Source organism: Equus caballus, chromosome 3 (genome assembly GCF_041296265.1).
Source record: "Equus caballus isolate H_3958 breed thoroughbred chromosome 3, TB-T2T, whole genome shotgun sequence".
NCBI classification, from domain to species: domain Eukaryota; kingdom Metazoa; phylum Chordata; class Mammalia; order Perissodactyla; family Equidae; genus Equus; species Equus caballus.
This window is the reverse complement of record NC_091686.1, coordinates 69,609,934-69,631,405: the sequence shown is the minus strand read 5'-3', so window position 1 is coordinate 69,631,405 and position 21,472 is coordinate 69,609,934. Positions and strand designations below refer to the sequence as shown.

The following is a 21,472-nucleotide window of genomic DNA, read 5'->3' as shown; positions in this document are numbered from 1 at the left end:
CTCCAATGTGGTCACTCACAGGGAAATCTCCTCTCCCTCAGGCTACAGAATCAGTAGAATGAGGATACATCCACAGAGGTTTAATCTGAAATATGGTTTAGTCTGACTTTCATGCTATCAAATTACTTGGCACTTACATAGTAGTAATAATAAAAACCATTATGATAATTTATTGAGTAATGTACTAGTTTATTCTTACAGATTAGTCTATTTAATCCTCACAATATTTTAAAGACAAATTATAGGTATTTGGATTTTACAGATAAAGAAACTGAGTCTGAGAGTTTAACTTGTCCAAGATCATACAGATGGTAAATGATTCAGAGGTCAGAGTTGTTTTCATTTGCTCTGTATATCAGAAAATTGGTAGTGGGTGCATATATATGTGTATATATGTATACACATATATATACACACACATAAAAAATCATTAAATCTGTACACTTAAATTTGCTCACTTTACTGTTATGTGTTATGTCACATAAATTTTTATTTTAACAGGAAGCATATTACTGTTATTACATTCATGTCCTCATTGCACTGCACAGTACCTTAGAAGTCATCTTCTTTATCTCTCTCTCAAACTGAGCTCAGTGAAGTTAGGAAACTTGACTTACCGAGTGTGATAGGTGAATAGAAGTTAATGCTTCACTTAAACTTGTGATGAAGAAGAGTTTAAAGAGAAGCTTGTAATCTTCAAGTTAACATCAGAAAATTATCATATGAACAGGAACTTTCTCGGGGGGAGGGGTTGTGCTTTCTGTGAGTCTCAGAGCCAGCAAAGGTGACTTTTCCCTTCTTTAGCTTTCCCTGGCTGAGCATGCAGAGCTATGACTCCCCCTCAGTGATCTCAGATGGTCTGAGCATGGTTACCTGGCCGTGACCAGGGGCTCAAGATGGTTTTTGAGCCAACTTAGAGGAAAATTAGAAGATTTCCTTGTGGCCTCCCAATTCATAGATCACAGGCCACTCTTTCTGATCATACAGGTGTTTTTTCCCCACGTTTTTATACTTCTTAGACACTTAAACTAGGAGTAAGTCTTGGAGCAGTGATTGGACAAATAGCAGAGGAAAAGAGATGATCATAGCTTATGCAGTTAATGGGATTATCGTGATTTGTGTTTTCTGTAACTTAGCTTTCTGCTTGAAAACATTCCAGCAGAGCCTTGCAGTTCTATCTGAGCCATCACCTGGCGAACAGCTGGCTGACTCAGATCATGGCTGAAGTCCAGCTCGTGTGCCCCTATGGTTTTATTTATGTCTCTTCTGACTAATTTTACTGGGGCTTGAAAGAAAAAAACATGCCAAGACACGTTAAGTTGCTTTTGCTTTCTCATTTTTATTGTTATTTTTCTTGGGAAGCCACAAATAAAAAATATTTTAAAAGGCTTTTTATTTAACAATAATATGAGTTCATTGAGTTTCCAATCATGACCATTTTTGTGTTCCTCTTATCATCTGCTCCTGTCTGGCTCATTCTTTTTCTCTGTTCTGGAGGGTGGTGCTAGTCGAGAGGTGAAATACAACATCATTTGAATTAACAAAAGGAGCCCAGCAATTCAAGAGAATGTAATTCAATAATGTAATAAAACTATTTCAGGGCAATAATCTGAGCGATATATCCTAGCATGTTAACATTTTTCCAGGAAATAGTTTTATCCATTTGCTGTCTTCCGAACTAGTGCAAGCTGTAATCACTGAGTAGGGAGTCTCATTAGCTTTCTGTGTATGAGTAATGTGGGGCCATTTACAATGGCTGCATCCTGTGAAATCCAATAAAGGAAATCCCACAAGGAATGTGGAGTGGTTGTGAAGGGCTGCCTCTGCACTTAGTGATGTGCTGTAACGTGCATGCTACCCTGTTGTACTGCAGGGAGACCTGACAAGTCTGTTTTTATACACATCGTGTGATGGTCATTTTTTCTTTTAAAGGTGGAGGATAGTTTTGCTCTTATGCTCATTGTTATTACTATTTATAATAAACAGTATTGCTACAATGCATGTTTTAGGAAGTGCAGCTCTGGCAGCTCCCCTTCTGTTGGTTTACACATTTCTCTATTTACTCTGTTAGTTGGTGGATCTAGTTTAGCTTTCTGCTTGCAGCTGGACCACTACCAACTGGGTGGATGTTATCTTCTTGCTATTCGTGGGAAAGCACATAAACTCAGTCCTTTGATCTTTCGTTACTTGGTAGGATACACCTAAGATTTTCCTACCATCTTGCAGACACTTTGCTTGCTGTCATCTTATATCTATTCATAGAGGCCACCACTGACTCATATTTATGAGCTATGTAGGGGATAAATATTATTCCCATTTTGTAGTTGAGAGATGGAGGCACAGGGAAGATTCGCTGTCAGTGCTAGAAATAGAACTGCAGATTTCTGCCTCTGAGGCCAGACTGAGAGGGAGAGTCTAAAGAGATATCTAGAATGGATTAGAATAAAATACTTTAGGGTTTTCCCATGAAGAATAATGAAAGTCCCTGATCAGTTGTCCTTTTCTGACCTTGATTTGCACATCTAAGGCAAATAGTTATTCAGTGAGCTCTAGCCTTCTAAAAAATTAGAATATTTATCCTTTTAGTCTCGCTGTAAATTAATATACATCTTATGTTAATAATTATTTGCCTAAAAGAAGTAGTTTGTCTTTAATTGTCTAAACCATAAAAAAAAAAACCTATTAGAGGGGTTGGGATGGACGTCCCACTAGTTCAGTTTTGTCTTGTCTGACAATCCAGTTGCTAACTGCTGTTTTCCATATGTAATGTGGTCGATTAGGATGGGTTTGTGGTCCTCACGAATCTATTGTGGAAGCTACAGTTTAGCCACATTTTCCAGAGCTGCTAAATATGAATAATGGGTTATTTGCTTCACTGTTATTTTGAGAGAAGGGACTAAAGGATTGGTACATGCTGAGTTTATTCTAGAAATAGCTGTGATATATCAGGAAGGAGGGGGGTGCACATCCTTTCTGAAAAGATTGAGTGGTTTAGGAAGACTGGCTCTTTTTCTGATATTATGCTCTGTTTCTGCCTATAATTATTTTGTGAATGTGAGTGTAGTCCATTGGTTCCGGACACAGATCATCTGGTACTAATTTTTGTTGTTGAGAATGCTAGAGGCATCCTCCACAGGCATAATTAGTTAAATGAAAAAGTGCACAAGGGTACAAGGGCCCCATGAAGATTCTCGAGACAACTAGGCACTATTAAAAATTCTAACTATGACTTATTTCTATTATGAGCAAATAAAAAGAACTCAGTAACATAAATTAATTTTTTCTCTGAGCTGTCAACATGGGATGTGCTCTTCCAGCCACACAAATGTATGTTTACTATTATTTGTTAATAAAGAAAAAAGCTTCTGGTTAAAAATAACATCTGTCCATTGACAAAAAACAGCTTTGGTTGTGAAAGGAGTTTTCAGTACATTATAAAAGCTGAGTTTGGCAAGATGTACTTCTATCATAAAAGTTGTAACAGCTTTTGCTTCTTTGAGGGTTAAAGGGGAGAGAACATGTTTCAGACAGAGGGAACTTCAACTTGATGAGTTGTCTGTGTTGTTAGTTTTCCCAGATCTCACATCCTTGTTTCAACAATACAGTCCAAATTAGAGTCTTCTTAAGGGTCTCTGTTCCTACAGATGAAATTCGACTTGAGATGGTGTTTCCTGCTAGTTACAGATGGCTAGATTTCATCTCTATATCATTTTAAAGAGGTGGATTTACTGAATGGTTCCTGACTGGTGCCATGTGAAAATTTTAACTATGTAACATGTTATTTCTATTTGGCACTTGATGATTTTCCATTAAAGAATATGTATATGGCTTTTTAAATAAAAATTTACATTACCCTGGAAAGAGGAATTGTGCCTTTATATTTAGGTTACTGAAACAATATTATTCTCATATACTGGGTTTATTGCTATGATATATGTTATAGGCATCATTGGTCTGCTACTTCCATTCATTCTCTGGTACTATTTAGCAGAGACCAGAGTAAATATTTATAGAAAATGTATGCCCTCATCTCACAGGATTTAACTGAGAGATTCATTACTCTATCAGCTCTTGGAATAGTTACCCATCGTCTACCAAAGTTTATATTTGAGGACTATTAATTACTGGGAGTATTTTACTCACTTTCTAACAAGACAGTACTTTGGCTTTGTTGCCATATCGTCATCCTCATAATGAACTCATGTGTCAGTTGATAAATGTGTGTTTTCATAATGTGTATTTGTAAACTATAATCATGATGGGGATACTAGGGAGAGGTAGGAAGAGGCACAGAGTGGTTCTGGAGATGTTTTAGATACTATGTATTACTAAAAGCTAATATTTAGATACACTGAAATAATAAAAAATGGCAGGCAAAGGAAACCCATTATTTCAAAATATATTAAGTAAAGGATCCAGGTGTTAATATTTTCTCTTTCTGCACTGTATCTGTCCCCTTATGCCTAAAACTATGCCCTTATTGTCCTGCCTGGCAGCTGGCCATTGGTAGCCAGGCCAATAGAATTGGGAAATGTGGCCAGAACTATAGGTGTTTCTTAATGGGATTTGTATTTTGCTTTAGTGGTTAAATATTTTTTGCATGTGTTGCACTCAAATATGTGATCAGTCCCTTTGGAAAAATACATTTTACTGTCATAAAGAAGTACTTTGTAATACTATATGTAGTGGTGTATAATTTAGGTCCATCTTCAAAGGAAGAAAAGTTCTAGTATCAATGGAACTTTGCTGTTAGATCTAAAGTCCAATTCTAATAATGACTTCCTTCATACCTGGACATACTTTCATGCCTGCTGATTGCTTTGCTATTTTATCTACTGTGATAACACTTGAAAGTGAGGGTGCCGCCCCACTCCAGAACTGGTTTCTAAGCAAATACTGAATGGTTTTATGGTTCTTCTAGTGTAAAGTCTGAGTAGTCAAACTTTTGGATACCTTCTTACATTCTTAATTCGTTTCTTTTTTCTTTCCCCTTTGGATTGAATTATATGATGAAAAAATAAAGGAATTATTTATTCAAGGGCCTTTTGGAACAGACTCTAACACTTTGAAGAGTACTTGCTGTCAATCCTTTTTTATTTAAAGTGAGGTATATAAATAAATAAGTAAAAAATAAATTTTACTAAGAAAGTCCTAAGCTGTTCCTAGGCCCATAAAATCTCACCTAAGATTTCTTGTCCTCAGCTAAGTATCCACAACATCTTTTCCCAGGGAGACCTATGGAAGTCATTGTTGGATAGCTTTTCTCTATTGAATCACAACTCTGTTGTATATTGTATAGGTTGGTCAGGTAATATTAGGTAGAATTGTGTGCTGTAAAGAAGAGGAGGTAAGAAGGCCTATCTGCTCTCTGTCATTTACCAGGCACAGTTTGGGGGCTCATCCGTTAACCTTCTTGAGCCTCAATTTCTTCATCACTAAATGAGAATGGGATACCTGCCCTTACTGCAAAGGGTTGTATGGAGTTTAAATGAGGTGATAAATGTGAAATGTTTGGCAAGCTCTAAAAAGCTGTGCAAATATATGATGTGGTCATTTTTATTGTTCTCACTATCTCCACATTAGGTAAGATATGGTCATAAGCAAGGCAGGGATTTATCTGGTGCCTTTTGTATATTTTCTTCTTATTCATTTAGTTAGCAGGTTTCCTTCTCCTCAGTTGAGACATGCACATTTTCCCTGTGACCAGTGAGGGATTCCTTCCAACATGATAAGAGGTGAACCTAAATGGGGAGAAATTCATTATTGCAAGTTTCAGGACCTACTTACTGTGGAGCAATGCTTATGCATTATCAAGAAAACAAGTTTGGAAAGGAAAATGAGGACACACACAAGAAGACTTTTAACTGTCTGTGAATGATGCTTTATTTTGAATTTCTCTCATATTTCTCTTTCTTTACTTTGGCTGTCAGTGTGAGGCTTACTTGTAGAGGACTTGGTTTTTGCTGACTCCCAGGCACTTCTGAGTAGAAACGTTTCTTAGAAGTATGGAGAGGATCATTTGTCACTGCCCATATTGGATAAGGGAAAGTCAGAGAAATCTGAAGATGTACTAAGTCTTTCTAGTTATTGTGCTTAATAGGTTTTCTCCAAAGATTCTGAAAGTCAGTAGAAATGGAGAGAGGAGAAAGTTTAGTAAAGAAAGATTGAGTGACTCATAAAGTGAACCTTTCCTTCTCAGTGAAGAAGCTTCTCAGGTTTCCATGCTAAATTCTCCTTTGCTTCCAAATAAACTGAACAATGATTTGTATTTCATGATAGTGTGCAAGAGTATCTTTCATATCACCAAGACTGTTACCTTTGTTTTAAAGATGGATTCTAGACCTAGCCTTTTTATGAACTAGGATAAACAGTTTTATGTATATTGACTTTGATGAATTGTGTTTTATAGCCTTTGCTTCTTTCCTCTTCCGTTAGGTTCTTGTTCATTCTCTTAGGTCCTAAGGGGAAAGCCAAGTCCTACCATGAGATTGGCAGAGCCATTGCTACCTTGATGTCTGACGAGGTAGGGAATGGGGAAGACGATGATCCATGAATATCCTACTTGTGTTGTTTTCATACTGTGATTTGGCTGTCACAATTTATTCACTTAGAATTATGTGGTTACTGCCTTCTTTCTAACATGAGGCACAGTCGTTCATGGCAAATGAGCTGACATCTGCATAGTTTTCAAAAAATAAATTTTATGTTGGAATAAAACATATTTTCCTTTCTTTTTCTAAACATTTTCAATTCTTGAAACTGATATATGTTAAATATTTTTTTAAACGTTCAAGTCACTGTACTAACTTTCTCTCTTAAATGTTTAATATATTCATTCTGGGAATTCAAGTGTCCATATACCATATTGTTTCAGAAATGATGTGTTCTATAAAATAATGGATAATAAAATGGATAATGCATTTCTTAGGTATTAAAAAGTATGTAACTGTTTTTATGGATTTCTTATCTTGTGGGAAGGAATGATATACATACTAAAACGCATTAGCAACTCTTCCTGCAGAATATCTATTACTTTGGAGTTATGACCTTTCTCTCATAACAGCTTGAATGTCACACACATTTTAGACATGATGAAACTTCAAACTAGTCTCGTAGTAGGAGAAAGACTATTAGAATAGAGATCACTGATTTCTGTTTCTGTGTCTTTCTACCTCACTATTTTACCAAATTATTTGCTTTTGCTTCATTGCTTGATTTGTGAGCTTCTCCATGTGTTAAGTGGAGAATAGGGCATTTAGTTATGGAGTTCTATTTGATGATTACTCAGATGCTTACTTTATTCTGGGACTGAGAGCACTGATGCATAGCTGTGCTGTTTTTTTCCCCTTGAGGGAACTAAGTGTCTCAGTAGGTTCTTTTATTTATTTTTTTGTATGTTTACATTTTCTTTTTTTAAAAAATCCTTCCTCCTAAGATGTATCAATTAGAAATACTTTAGGCTCCAAGTGACAGAAAACCTGACTTATAGTGTCTTAAACAATTTGTGATTTATTTTGCTCACATATTGGGAAATTTGGAGGTAAGTAGTTGCTGGAGTTGGTTTAACTTACCTGCTTCATGATAAATCAAGAGCCAAGGCTTTTGCTTTGTGGTCTTAAGATGGCTACAGCAGTCAGCTCCAGTCATCTCATCTGTATTCACAGCAGGACGAAAGGCAAGGGGTAATGTTAGCTGTATCTTTCTCTTTGAACAGGTCTTCTAAAGCTTTCCCAGACAGCCTTTTTCTTTTATCTCATTGGTCAGAACTATCAGTCCTTATCTACAGGGGAGGCTGGGACAGTGACTCTGGCTCTCCAGCCTCTGTCGTGGGAGGTAGCAAGAGAAAATGAGATTGAGGCTGGCTATGTCTGCCACAGATGATATGCTGGCACTTTGTATTGCCCTCCGTTCAACCCCACAACCCCCAGACCATTACATGTTTTTTGTTTGATAGCTTTTAAAAGTTCTTCTCAAGGAGAAGAAGTTCAGTAGCAATCTTTAAGAATAGGTGAGAGTGTTGAACAGGGGCCATCTTCTCTCCTGGCGACGAAAGAATTTGACTTAAATGAGGTATGAAAGGCTCAGGTTATGTGTAAAGGACTTTCAGATCATCAGCTAGGTTAGAAGACTGGAATGATTGACAAAGGATTATGTGCATTCTGAATCTTCTTCTTTGGATATCTGTATAAAAGACATGAAGCATTTGCTGCCTTAGATGGTTTAATTGCCTTGCTAAAAGATCGACAGATGACTACCTACTTAAAGCTCTTTGCTTTATTTTTGCCAATATAACTCAGATTTTTCTTTTTTAAATAGCTAACATTATTTGTGTGTTTGAGAGCTGCAGTGTTTGGATCTTAACCCGATCTTAACACTCAGCTTGAACTTTTTCTTCTTGAGTTATCAACAATGGTTTGTCCCCATAGTCTTTATTTCAGAGACTGACTCTTCTGTATATTTCTCCAAACCATTTTCATCTGGCTTCCATAGCAACTATATCAGTAATGGTGCACACCAGTGGGAGAGGAAAGGCAATGTTGTTTTACAGTATTGATAGAAAAAAACATATAAAGGAACACAGCTGTTTCTCATGCCTCTACCTATATTCTTTGGGTTCATAATCTGAATCCTGAAATATTTGGGTACAAGCTGAGTAATAGGAAATATGAGAGTATGGTTATAGCAATATTAAGGTGGATTATGGATTGCATTCTTCAGGCTTAACATGGTGTGAGGCCTGTAGAGAGTTTTCTTGTTGGATCAGCACCTCTCTTATTCTTTAGGTGTTCCATGACATTGCTTATAAAGCAAAAGACAGGCAGGACCTGATTGCTGGCATTGATGAGTTCCTAGATGAAGTCATTGTCCTTCCTCCTGGAGAGTGGGATCCAGCGATCAGGATAGAGCCTCCTAAGAGTCTTCCATCATCTGACAAAAGGTAAATTATCAGGCAGTTGGGAGTTTTCATCCTTGAGAAGGAGGTTGTCTTTGGAAAAGGAAATGGGGTCAGGCGATTCCCCTAATATTTTCAGATTTCCATTTAACTTGATGTATTATCTAAAATGAATCACATATGTGCCTTGGTTTGGCTTTTCATTGACACTGTAAATAAATGTTATATGTTGTGATGTTCTTCAGTGATTGCAAATTAAAATCTCAGATTATGATATTAAAATATATCACAGTATTTCTATCTTCAATCCAATATATAGAATCAATATATTGATTCTTTGGGGATGTCTAGGGGACTCCCTGTGCATGTGGAAAGATCATTTTACTCAAGATGAGTCCTTGTAGATTTAGGAGGTTAAGAAATTGGATGAGATATTTTAGGAGAAGCTGTTTTCTGAAATCTGATAATTTCCAGGTGAAACATTACACAATTCATTCAACTTCTCTATTCATCCAGTCATTTGTCTTGGCTCTAAGTATAATACTTTAAGAGTTTTCTGTTAGGATGGCAGAAGGAAATAATGATCTGTCTCCCAAAGCATTTTCATTCCATCTCTTCCTTAGCTGGTGCATGACACAGCTAAGAAGCAGATGACTAAAATAAACTGATATTCTGTTGGGCTCTGTTGTCTTGCTTAGAAAGAATATGTACTCAGGTGGAGAGAATGTCCAGATGAATGGGGACACGCCCCATGATGGAGGCCATGGAGGAGGAGGACATGCTGATTGTGAAGAATTGAAGCGAACTGGACGGTAACTGATGGAGTTTTTTTGCCATTCATGATGAGGTTCTCCTTAGAGCAAAATTTCCCTTTATCTTTCTGTCAGCATTTTATTCACATTTGTTCAGCCAACAAATATTTATAGTGTAGCTATTAGTCACAGGCACTGGGGATGCAGCAGTGAATTAAACAAAATCCCCTGTCCTTACAGGTCTTACTTTTGTTGTGGTGGGAGACAAACAATGAGCAAATGAAATGTGGTGATGGTTTTATGGTTTAGGGAGTTTTGCAATGGGAGAAAGGCATTACAATTTTAGATAGGGTGGTCAGAGAAGGCCTCACAGAGAATTCCAACACTTGAGGAGAGTCCTGAAAGAGGTGAGAGACAGACCATGGAGATGTGGGGTGGGGATCAGGAACAGCGGAATGCCTGGGGTGAGCTGGATTGGCACTGAAGCCAGTGACTGGAGTGGAGTGAGTGAGGGGATGTTAAAGAGAAAGTCAGAGAGATCAGGATGTATGTGGCAGGAAGACTGAGTAACGTGACAGTCTTCCTCATTTGGCTTTCATGATTCCATCTCTTCCCTGTTCATTTACTCAAAAGTGGGTAACATGTTACAGAAGTGAGTAACTCACAGGTCATGGTCTCCCTAGCCTGCCTTTGGGAATTCAGGTTTCCCAGATTGCTTCAGCTAAATCTCTTTTCATGATAATTCTTTCTTCTCCACTGTTAAGGTCTTCATTTCATTTGGGGTTAAGTAACATTTTAAGTAGGATACTCATTTTATGAAGGTTCAGTTTTTTTAAAACACTGCATTTTTTGGAAAACACAGAAGTATGTCATTTTGATATGCACTTGAATCTGAATAAAATTATTTTCTCCTCCTGATGACCTCCTTGGGTTTCTTTCCCAAATGAAAAGGATGGTATTTCTCTCCCCTTCTTTCTTAAAGAATAGAGAACATAAAACCTTCTCTCCTCCCATTTTTTCCGAATATTTACAAACTATTTCCATTAGGAATATCCTTATTCTTGTCTGCAGATATGAGTTCTGGGATTTAACATTTTTATTTAGTTAGACTCTGATTTCATTCTTCCATATTTCACTTCTCCTAGATGCATCGAGTGTCTGCAGTATGCCCAGTACCACGCACGGCCCTGTGCATACTGAGAAAACTGAAGCAGGACACCCAGACAGATAGACAATACTGATAAAGTGTGATAGCCCGTAGTGGAAATCTGAACTATGAGGGGGGAGTCAAGACTTCAGAGGGAGGTTGAGCTCTGATGGAGGGTATCCTTGGCAGAAGGAACAGCCTGGGGAAGGCTAAAGTGTGAAGTTTGGTTGGGAGGGCGTGTTGACTGGTCTGCTGACATTTGTAATAGGGCTCAGCCTACAGTGCTCTTCTATCACACACCTGCATGACTTCCTCCCTTCGTTTCTTCAGGTCCTTACCCCAAAGCCACCTGTGCAGGAGCCCCTTTCCAGCTCCTCTAGTATTCCAACCACTGCTCCTCTTGCACTTTATAACCCTGTTCCCCACTTAACTTTTTCCTTGATTTTGTAGCAGCATGCATTTTACTTATTTTGTTTGTCCCCTACACAGTAAGTAAACTCCACGAGAGCAGGAATTTTTGCCTGTGTTGTTCACTGTTGTATCTCCAGCACCCACCATAGTGCTGGGCATGTCATAGGGGCACAGTAAACATTTGTGGAGTGAATGAATGAATGTGGCTGGAAAGGAAGCTCTGGTAAGCTTATAAAAGACCTTATAGGATCTGCTCACATGTTCAGATGTTTTTCTTCAGACAGTGAGAAATTTTAACTGATCTACATAATTCACTCTCATCTAAAGACCAACTATCTGGTTTTTAGGGAATGACGCCTAATTTGGTGACCAAAAAAGAGACAGATGAAGAAAACTTATCCCTCCATAGTTTTCTGGTTTTATCTTAAGTGGTTAAATAGTACCTTGTCATTGATGTAAGCATTTTAAATACAAATTCTTTGTCGTTTAGTAAGTTTTCTCTTGGTTAATTTGATGGTAAGTTATTTTACATTGTCACGTTTGCTTTCTCCCTACCCAGGTTCTGTGGTGGACTAATTAAGGACATAAAGAGGAAAGCACCATTTTTTGCCAGTGATTTTTATGATGCTTTAAATATTCAGGCTCTTTCAGCAATTCTCTTCATTTATCTGGCAACTGTAACTAATGCTATCACTTTTGGAGGACTGCTTGGGGATGCCACTGACAACATGCAGGTGGGTTCGGTTTGGGGAAGACACAAATAGTAACAGCCCAGATTGCCTTCCTCACCCCTGCAGCTCGGTTAGAAGCAGATGGCCTTTCAGTTACTCAGCGTGATTTTCTTTCTTTTGCTGGATGCTGCATTTTACTTTGCTTCTGGCCTGCTGCTGTATTTCCAGCATTTTAGTAATTACAAAAATAGCTCGATGAAATCTGGCTTGAGTCACAAGTGGGGAAGAGAAGGGAAGGAAATGAGGATATACAATTCTGTTTGGGCAAAAGCGTATCAGCTGCTTTAATTTTGTGCCGGGCACAAGATTCAGATCTTCTACTACCTTGAATGTAGGGACCGTATACTGTTAAACCTGATGATCACGCTCTTTTCTGGAATGCATGATTAGCTTCATTTTACACATGAGCAAACAGAGACATCAAACAATTGAGTGCTTTGCTCAAGGTTGGATTTGCATATCTATCAGTAGAATTCAGCTTTAAGGAGTACAAGCTAAGAGTTGTTTCTCCTATTCCTGAGTCTGCCTCTCATTAAGTTGTAAAGACTGGCTTGACTTATTTTGTATGAAACCCCAATGTGTTAGTTACTTTGAAGATGGCATTCACCTTCCTTTTGTATCAATAATAGCTAAAGTTTTATCGATAGAAAAGATATTTTTAGACTCCCTCAATCAATTTTAAAAAAACTCTACTTTTAATTGATTCAGTCATTAAGAAAAAATAGTCATTATGCTAGGTGCTAAATACAGAGTAATGAGCGAACCTGATATTCCCATGAAAAGAACCAGATTCAAGCCGTTTTCAAATTCTGTCCTTCTGCTTTACTACTTAATACTGTGTAACCTACGTGACATTTGTAAGCGCTGCCAGCCAGCTTATTTCAAAAAAATACAGCTGATTCTAAAGCATTGCTTTTGTCCACTTCCATTTTTTCCCTGGGCGCATTCGTGTTTTAGATTTCTACCTAAACACAAAAATAAGATGGTGACTACCTATGATATCTATGTTAACCCAAGTAAAAAGGGAGAAGTTACTTTAAACAATTATATTTAGTTTGTTAAGAGCACTTTTATCTTTTAGTCCTTAGCTATCACTGCATAGCATATTACTCTAAATCTTAGAAGCTTGAAACAACCATTTTATTATTATCTCTCATGGTGTTGATGGTGGATGGACCCAGCTGGGTGGTTCTCTCTTTGAGCCTCATACACTTGTAGTGAGATGGCAGCTGATGTTGGAGTCGCCTGAAGGTGTCTTTACTCACCTGCCTGGTGCCTAGGCTGGGATGTCTTGGGGACTGAGGACTTTCCACATGGCCAGCTTGGGCTTTCTCACAGCTGGGCACTGTGATGACTCCCAAGAGCTCATGCTCCCTGGGAAGGAGGCAGTTGCTGCTCTGCTGTGCTTGTTCCCATCTGTATGTGTCCTCAGTATTACTTTATTTTCTGATTTTCGAAGAGAGGCTGAAAACTCAAGTTCTTATGTGACGTCTGGTGATTTTTAAATATTGGCAACTGATTAACATTTTAAAATAACATTGTGCTGGCCTGCGAGCACCTATCTGTGTGTTCCTGGTAAGAGACCTGCAGCATAGGGAACGGAAACCACATGTGGTAGGACACAGAGATGAAGTATACGAAGAGGGCATTTTTCCTTTTATCCTCATTCATAAGGCATGAATGAATAAATTAAATTGTTATAGTGACGTCAGTAATAGAATTTTTATAAAATCTAATCTGTATCCAAATTGGGCAGCTATTCTTCATCCAAATGACAGCATAATGATAACTAAAACAGATCATTCAAGAAAACAAGTGGAAAAGAAAGCATAGGGGAAGCACCTTGAGGCCAGCGTGAGGAAGATAGTACAGGCAGCCACATGTTAAGAAAATAAAGCTGTGATTTTGAGAGGATAGCAAGAACAAAACCTCTTTCTGTCTTTCAGAATATATAGAGACTTTCCTGTGCAGATGAGTTTTTTTTTCTTTTTTGAGGAAGATTAGCCCTGAGCTAACACCGGTGCCCATCTTCCTCCACTTTATATGTGGGACGCCTACCACAGGATGGCTTGCCAAACGGTGCCATGTTCTCACCCGGGATCCGAACCAGTGGAACCCCAGGCCGCCAAAGCGAAACGTGCGAACTTAACTGCTGCGCCACCGGGCTGGCCCCCTGTGCAGATAATTTTAAACACTTTTTTTTAATGGACATTCTTCTTTTTGAGATGGGGACATTATGATACTTCCTATGTGTTAGTTCATTGCCTTTTTAAACTGAATCGAACTCCTTTTCAAACTCATAAAACTTAGCTTTCAAACGCTGCGTCTGAGATGAGGAACAAGTCTGTTAAAGGCTATTGTTGATCCCTCCTGGTGAATTGATTTTCATAGAAGTGAGTTCTTGGGAAACTATAGGATTCTGTTTGGTAACATATGTAGTTAATATGGGTGTTTTTCTCCTCTGTGATCAATGACACAGGAAGGGCCTTGCTGGCAGAGTAACATGATTTCTGGGTTCTGAAGACTTTAGGAGAAACAGAAATGCTCTCCGCGTGTCAGGATAAGTAATCCACTGAAGTGACCATTGCTGGATGTTACTCCTGGGAGTGGACTTAATTCATAGTATCTAACGCAAACCTATGAGGGTATATACTGCGCAGAGTTTGATCATTTTATTAGTAGATTTTGTAACCTCCATTGATAATTTCACTCAAACCGCAAACTCATCATTTTAAAAGTTTCTCTGAATAAAAAGATTAGACATATTTTTCTCTCACTTCTGAAGCCTTTTTCTTTGAAGAAACCTTGGCAAAGTACCCTATGAGCTGCATATGGACATTTTGGTCAATAATGGAACCAGGACAGTGGTCCCATCATATTATAATAGAACTGAAAAATTCTTATTGCCTACTGATGTTGTAGCTGTCGTAATGTCGTAGCACAACGCATTACTCACCTGTCTGCGGTGATGCTGGTTCAGCAAACCTTCAGATCCTTCAGGAAGTATTTCAGAAGAAGGCTTTGTTATCACAGGAAATGACAGCTCCATGCATGTCATTGCTCCTGAAGACCTTCCATTGGGAAAAGATGTGGAGGTGGAAGACAGTGATATTGATGATCCTGACCCTTTTTAGGACTAGGCTAATATACATGTTTGTGCCTTAGTTTTTAACAAAAAAAGTTTAAAAAAGTAAAACAAAAAATTAAAAATTTTAAAAAGATAAAAAGACTTGTAGAATGGGACGTAAAGGAAGAAAATATTTTTGTACAGTTGTAGAATATGTTTGTGTTTTAAGCTGTGTTATTACGAAAGAGTGAAAAACTTAAAAAAAATTTAAAAGTTAAAAAAAAGTAAAAAAGCAGGGCTGGCCTGGTGGCGCAGCAGTTAAGTTCACACGTTCTGCTTCTCGGCGGCCCAGGGTTCGCCGGTTCGGATCCTGGGTGTGGACATGGCACTGCTTGGCACCCCATGCTGTGGTAGGCATCCCACGAATAAAGTAGAGGAAGATGGCACGATGTTAGCTCAGGGCCAGGCTTCCTCAGCAAAAAAGAGAAGGACTGGAAGTAGTTAGCTCAGGGCTAATCTTCCTCAAAAAAAAAAAAAAAAAGAAAAAAGTAAAAAAGTTAAAGTAAGACAACGTAAATTTATTATTGAAGAAAGAAATATATTTTTTTATAAATTTAGTGTAGCCTAAGTGTACAGTGTTTATAAAGTCTACAGTAGTGTGCAGTAATGTCCTAAGCCTTCACATTCACTCACCACTTGCTCATTGACTCACCCAGAGCAACTTCCAGTCCTGCAAGCTCCATTCATGGTAAGTGCCATATACAGGTGTGCCATTTTTGATCTTTTATACTGTACTTTTACCGTACCTTTTTTGTGTTTAAATATGTTTAGATACACAAATCCTTACCATTGTGGTACAGTTGTCTACCGTATTTAGTAGAGTAACATGCTTTACAGGTTTGTAGCCTAAGAACAACAGGCTATACCATAGAGCCTAGGCTTGTAGTAGCCTATACCATCTAGGTTTGTGCAATTACTCTCTGTGATGTTCACACAATGCCTAAATTGCCAAATGATGCATTTCTCAGAATGTATCCTTGTCGTTAAGTGATGTGTGACTGTACTACAGTTTGGTACTTCTAGAAGTCACAGTGGGTTGCAGAAACACTGAAAAAGAGGGATAGAAAATTAATGGTTGTTAATATACATTCATTGAACTGATAGTCTATTATCAATTTCTTTTGGGTGGAACAATACTATTATTAAATGGATGCATAGATTTAAGCACTGGGTTAATCTGTATAAATAGAAATTGACTAGAGCATACACACATACCCCCAACTCAATAGTTATATAGTAAAGATACATATCCTAGTGTTTTAATATGAAAAATTTTACCTAAAAATCATTGTGTTAGGTTTTCTTACAGTGGTAGATGACTTAGATTGGTGTGTCTATTGGTTTCATTTATTTTAAGGACCAGGGAGTAAGGTGATTTAGTATTTGAAGAGTATCTCAAGACTGAATTTTGATGCTCCAGCAGTGGAAGTCTTCCTAACTTGACATCAGGACGGCAAAATATTTCGAAGATTTGATTACCTGTACTACCCTTAACTCACTCTCTCCATGTATTTCATAATAACACTCCACAAAGAAGACTTGTACCATTACATTGAAAAACTATTGGGCATTATCTTGAAAGGCAGAACATTTGCATACCACACAACCCATCAGTGTTACTCCTAGGTATGCCATGGGGAAAATTTCGTACCTGTGCACCGGGAGCAATAAGAAGAAAGCTCATGGCAGCACAGACCATGGTATTTTTTTTCTATTATGAAAAATGATAGTTTTTAACAGTAGAATTGATTAATAAATTGTGGAAGATTGACACAATAAAACAAACAATCATGAAAATAAATAACACAGAACCACCTAGATGAATTGTGGATGCTTAGACCCAGATCATTTCATAGGTCTATGGCAGAGGTGGATTCATTCCTTTGTAAATATTTACTGAGTGTCTACTGTGTTGCAGACACTATTTTAAGTGCTGGGGATACAAAGTAATAAAAATCCCTCTTCTGATGGTATTTACGGTCTAGAGTATTGATGAAGTGATCTTTTTCTATAACCCCAAGAGATTCCAGCAGTGGTGTGTAATGGGCTTATTTAGGGAATGAAGTCCCCTGGTTTCATTGGACTTTCTAAACACTAGATCACGTCTAAGCATAAAAACATTGGCACAGCCTGAAATAATCTTCAATTATATCATAAGCCTTCGTAAATGTGGCAGTAGGTTATTCTCAAAAGCACAGGCAGCTCAAGTGAGTCAACTGAGAACAGTGTCCTTGCTTTTAAAGGCAGACAGCTCAGAGATGGTTCACTTAGGGCCTTTATAGTCAGGCTACAAATAGACACGGGTGCTGGGTAGAAACATGTTGTGAAAACAGAGATGAGTCACTGCACTGCTGTTATTTAAGCAAACTCTTCTGCCGGCTTCTGTTCAGGAGGTCTTGCTTGCTCAAAGACAGGAATTTTCATTTGAACATTTATTTCAGAGCTGAAATATGCATATACATGTATGTGTATATTTAATATTCACACACATATAATGGGGTATATATATTTAATAATGACATATATACATATATGTCGTGATGTATATAATGATATGACTATCATTATACTTTCTACATATATGTGTGTGTGTCTGTGTGTACGTATGTATCTCATTAGAAGTGGATTTGGGAGCCATATGGATCATTTCCCATCAAACTATATTCAAAATAAAACAGTTGAAGCTGTGATGGCTCCAAATATAATCAAATTATAATGGCAACATAGATGACTGTGAATTCCCCAAATTGACATTGGCATGTGCATTTTGACCATCAGGCTTCTCTGAGAGGACTCTAAGGCTTACAGAGTGGGTGTTCCTGGTTTCCTTGTTAAGTGTGGGCAATTAAAGTTTAGCTTGGGCTCTGGAAGTGACTGAACTGCTTTGCCAAGAGTTGGCCTTACATTCATCTAGGATCCAGCTCTGGCTTCTGACTATTTCCTGTTCTTAGAGCTCAACAACAAAGGACTAGAGCAAAGGCTTTGGAGGTCCAGGAATTGTGCAATACTCTTAGCCTTTTCAGTAACTCCCACCATAATGACATTTTGGTGTCTGCCATACTGTCAAGCAAACAAGAGCTTTTCAGCCTTACCAGCCTAAAAACATATCCTTTCCATAACTAAACTCTCTGTGACCATGCATGCCTCATGTGCATGTCAATGGGTGACTCATTGCACTGTATTTCTCTTCTTGGTTGCTAAGCAGATATACTGTTCTATTCATTTAGATACTTCTAATTAAACTGTTAAATGTTGACTTAAATATTTATGGATAGCTTAGTCTATGGGCAAGACTCTGATATACAAGCACTTTTTGATACTTTGTGGCAAGTCTTTGTGTTATTTAAAAGTTTTTCTTCTTAGCTTTATGGAGCACTAAAAGGTATTTCAACTTAAATCAACATTGTTGATTGTGAATGACTGAGCACAGTCTAGAATAAAGACTGAGCGAAGTCATTTTAATTTTTTTCCAGGAGTAAATATAGTCCTATTTTCACAAACCTTTTAGCAAAAGAATACAGTAGGATTGTTAGAATTCTGCGAATATTGTGATATTTATGGAGCCTAACAGAGCATATTTTGAGGGAACTTGTCTCATGTAAGGAACGTGTATAGCTGGCGTCTCCAAATTTGAGGCTTTATTTTAACATGCTGCTGTGCTAAGAATATTTAATCAATCTGCTGAAGTTGGAAATGTAGCATTTCTTATTCACATATGATACTCCTCAATAAGATAGACACTTCTTTTCAAAGCTTATCATGTGTAATTTATAACAGCAAGATTAATGCAAATTGATAATTGCTTTATTATAGTAAGGACTGTTTAGTCATTTTAAATTAACTGAATGTTGCACTTTGGCACCAAAATGCATTTCTTCCTTGAAGTAGAAATATAAAGTGGCATGTTAATTTGCACCAGAAATATATTCCAGTTTCAAAAAGTTAGGGATAGTCTGTTGGAATCATACAATTGGGTGGGAAAAAATAAATGTCTACTGACAAGTAAGGAGCTGTGCATTGCTTACTCACCTTCAGTGTCTACTGGCTGTTTCTTTTCCCAGGAAGGAACTTTAACTTTAAATAATTTTCTTTACTTCATGTACAAATCCTGAATTAAACCAGTTTTATTGAAATTCAGTAATTTGTGACCAAATTTCACTTACCAGAACCTTATTTGGGGGTTTTTTCACTTCAAAGACCTTTGTCAACTTTATTCTTTTGGTAATCACAAAATGATAGTGATTTGGGTGGGCTGGGGATCCCAAGTGATGCTAAATTCTAAAATTATTTGGTGTTTGGCTTGAAATTATTTTGAAATAGCTTTATTTTGATAAGATATAACTGTGCATTGTAGAAAATGCAAACAATACAGAAGAATTACATAGAAGGTAATTTTGCCCTTAAACCCATCATCGAGAAATAACCATTATTAACATTTTCATGACCATGTTTTTGTACATCTTGCAATGCATGTGTACACAGATAGATCGGTATATAGGATTTTATATCAATGAGGTCATATATACATGCTGTTTCATAAAATGACTAGTATTTCATAGAAGTCTATCCACTTCAATATGGATCTTGAGCATCATTTTTTTTTTAAAGATTTTATTTTTTTCCTTTTTCTCCCCAAAGCCCCCCGGTACATAGTTATATATTCTTCGTTGTGGGTCCTTATAGTTGTGGCATGTGGGACGCTGCCTCAGCGTGGCTTGATGAGCAGTGCCATGTCTGCGCCCAGGACTCGAACCAATGAAACACTGGGCTGCCTGCAGCGGAGCACGCGAACTTAACCACTCGGCCACCGGGCCAGCCCCATTGAGCATCATTTTTAACGACATCTATTTATGTACATGACGCATGTACTTTAATTTGCTTAATAAATCCCCTATTAGTGGACTTTCAGTTTTTCCCAATTTTCTCAGTTATAAACAAACAGTAGTGCCTAACTACATTTCATTCTTTGTAATTACCTCCTTAGAGTAAATTCCTAGCAGAGTGATTGTAGGATATGCTTGTTTTTTTAATATTCATTTCAAATTACACTCTACGTAAGTTATACCAATTATAGTTCTACCAATAATGGACAAGAGTGCCCACTTGCCCACACCCTTACAAAAACAAGATTTTGTTCCGCATTCTCATTTTTGTCATTCTGTGGATTGAAAAATGATGGCTTATTCAAATTTATTTGATTTTTTAGTGAGAGTGGATATCCTTTCACATTCTTATTGCCTACCTATGCTTTATATTTGTGTCCTTGGTATATTTTCCTTTTCAGCATTCATTTTTTTCTCATTAACTTGTGAGAACTCTTGGTATAATAAGAATATTTTCCCTTTGCTTGTCAGAAATATCACAAATATATTTTTCCTACGTCTACCATAAATCTTTAACTTTATTTATGGTGTCTTTTGCTGTACAGATTTTAATTATTATGTAGTCAGAATCTTCAATCTTTTATAGTTTCTTGTTTTCATGATATATTTAGAGAGTTTCCCTACCCCAACATTAGAAAAATATTTATCCACATACCTTAGTTCTTTTATGTTTTCATTTACATTTTTTATCCATCTGGGATTGATTTGTGTGTAAGGTTATACTGGCATTTGATGTTTGGGCACTTCCCATGATCCGGATACGTATGCACAGCTCTTCAAACAAAAAAAATATTGCAAAGCCTCCGTGGTCTTGCCCATTCCTTCCATTAGACCTGGAGTTGAAGCTCTTGGCAAAGCTTTTGGCTCGTACTTTTCTTCAAACGGAGAAAATCTGTCTTTGAAGTCTTCCATCTTTTTTCAGTTCCTGCTGGGCAGTGTGAACAGAAATCCTGTTTATGACGACAAAGCACTTTTAGGCAGAGAGGATGGCAATAAGGATTTGGCAGGTGTGATCTGTCAGGGCAGAAATCACTGATTTAGAGGCTGTAGCTACAGAGGTGAAATGAAAAATGAGGGTTGTAGATCCACTCTTCTTCCCCAGTGTAGATGAATGGTCTGTGTAAATGCCCCCCTTAACAATGCTGGCAGGTGGTGCTTATTTTGAATGAGGAGGGAAGGCTGTTTGAATGAGTGTACCTCAAATTTGGGCCACATGAGAATCACCTGGGAACTTTGACAAACACTGATTCCCCAGGCCTGATCTTCAGAGATCCTGATTTAATTTTTCAAGGTGGAGATAAAGAATCGGGTTTTGTTTTTCCTTAAAAATAAGCTTCCCAGATAATTTTTATATGACCCAAATTGAGTTAGATACTTGCATCATTTCTCCACTTATTTTTATGCTTTTCTTTTTTTGGGTGAGGAAGATTGGCCCTGAGCTAACATCTGTTGCCAATCTTCCTCCTTTTTTTTTCCTCTTCAAAGCTCCAGCACAAAGCTGTATACCCTAATTGCAAGTCATTTTAGT

At 37.6% G+C, this 21,472-nt stretch overlaps 1 protein-coding gene across 15 annotated transcripts in view; it reads left to right on the top strand.

The window, feature by feature from the left end:
- SLC4A4 (solute carrier family 4 member 4) overlaps nucleotides 1-21,472 on the top strand; it is a 396,171-nt gene that overhangs the window by 287,927 nt on the left and 86,772 nt on the right. For all 15 annotated transcript variants that reach the window (XM_023637993.2, XM_070263715.1, XM_070263714.1 and 12 more), the window contains 4 exons: nucleotides 6,436-6,523; nucleotides 8,784-8,938; nucleotides 9,592-9,705; nucleotides 11,763-11,937. In XM_023637993.2, the coding sequence (XP_023493761.1) occupies nucleotides 6,436-6,523; nucleotides 8,784-8,938; nucleotides 9,592-9,705; nucleotides 11,763-11,937 (532 nt within the window). The remainder of the gene's footprint in view (nucleotides 1-6,435; nucleotides 6,524-8,783; nucleotides 8,939-9,591; nucleotides 9,706-11,762; nucleotides 11,938-21,472) is intronic.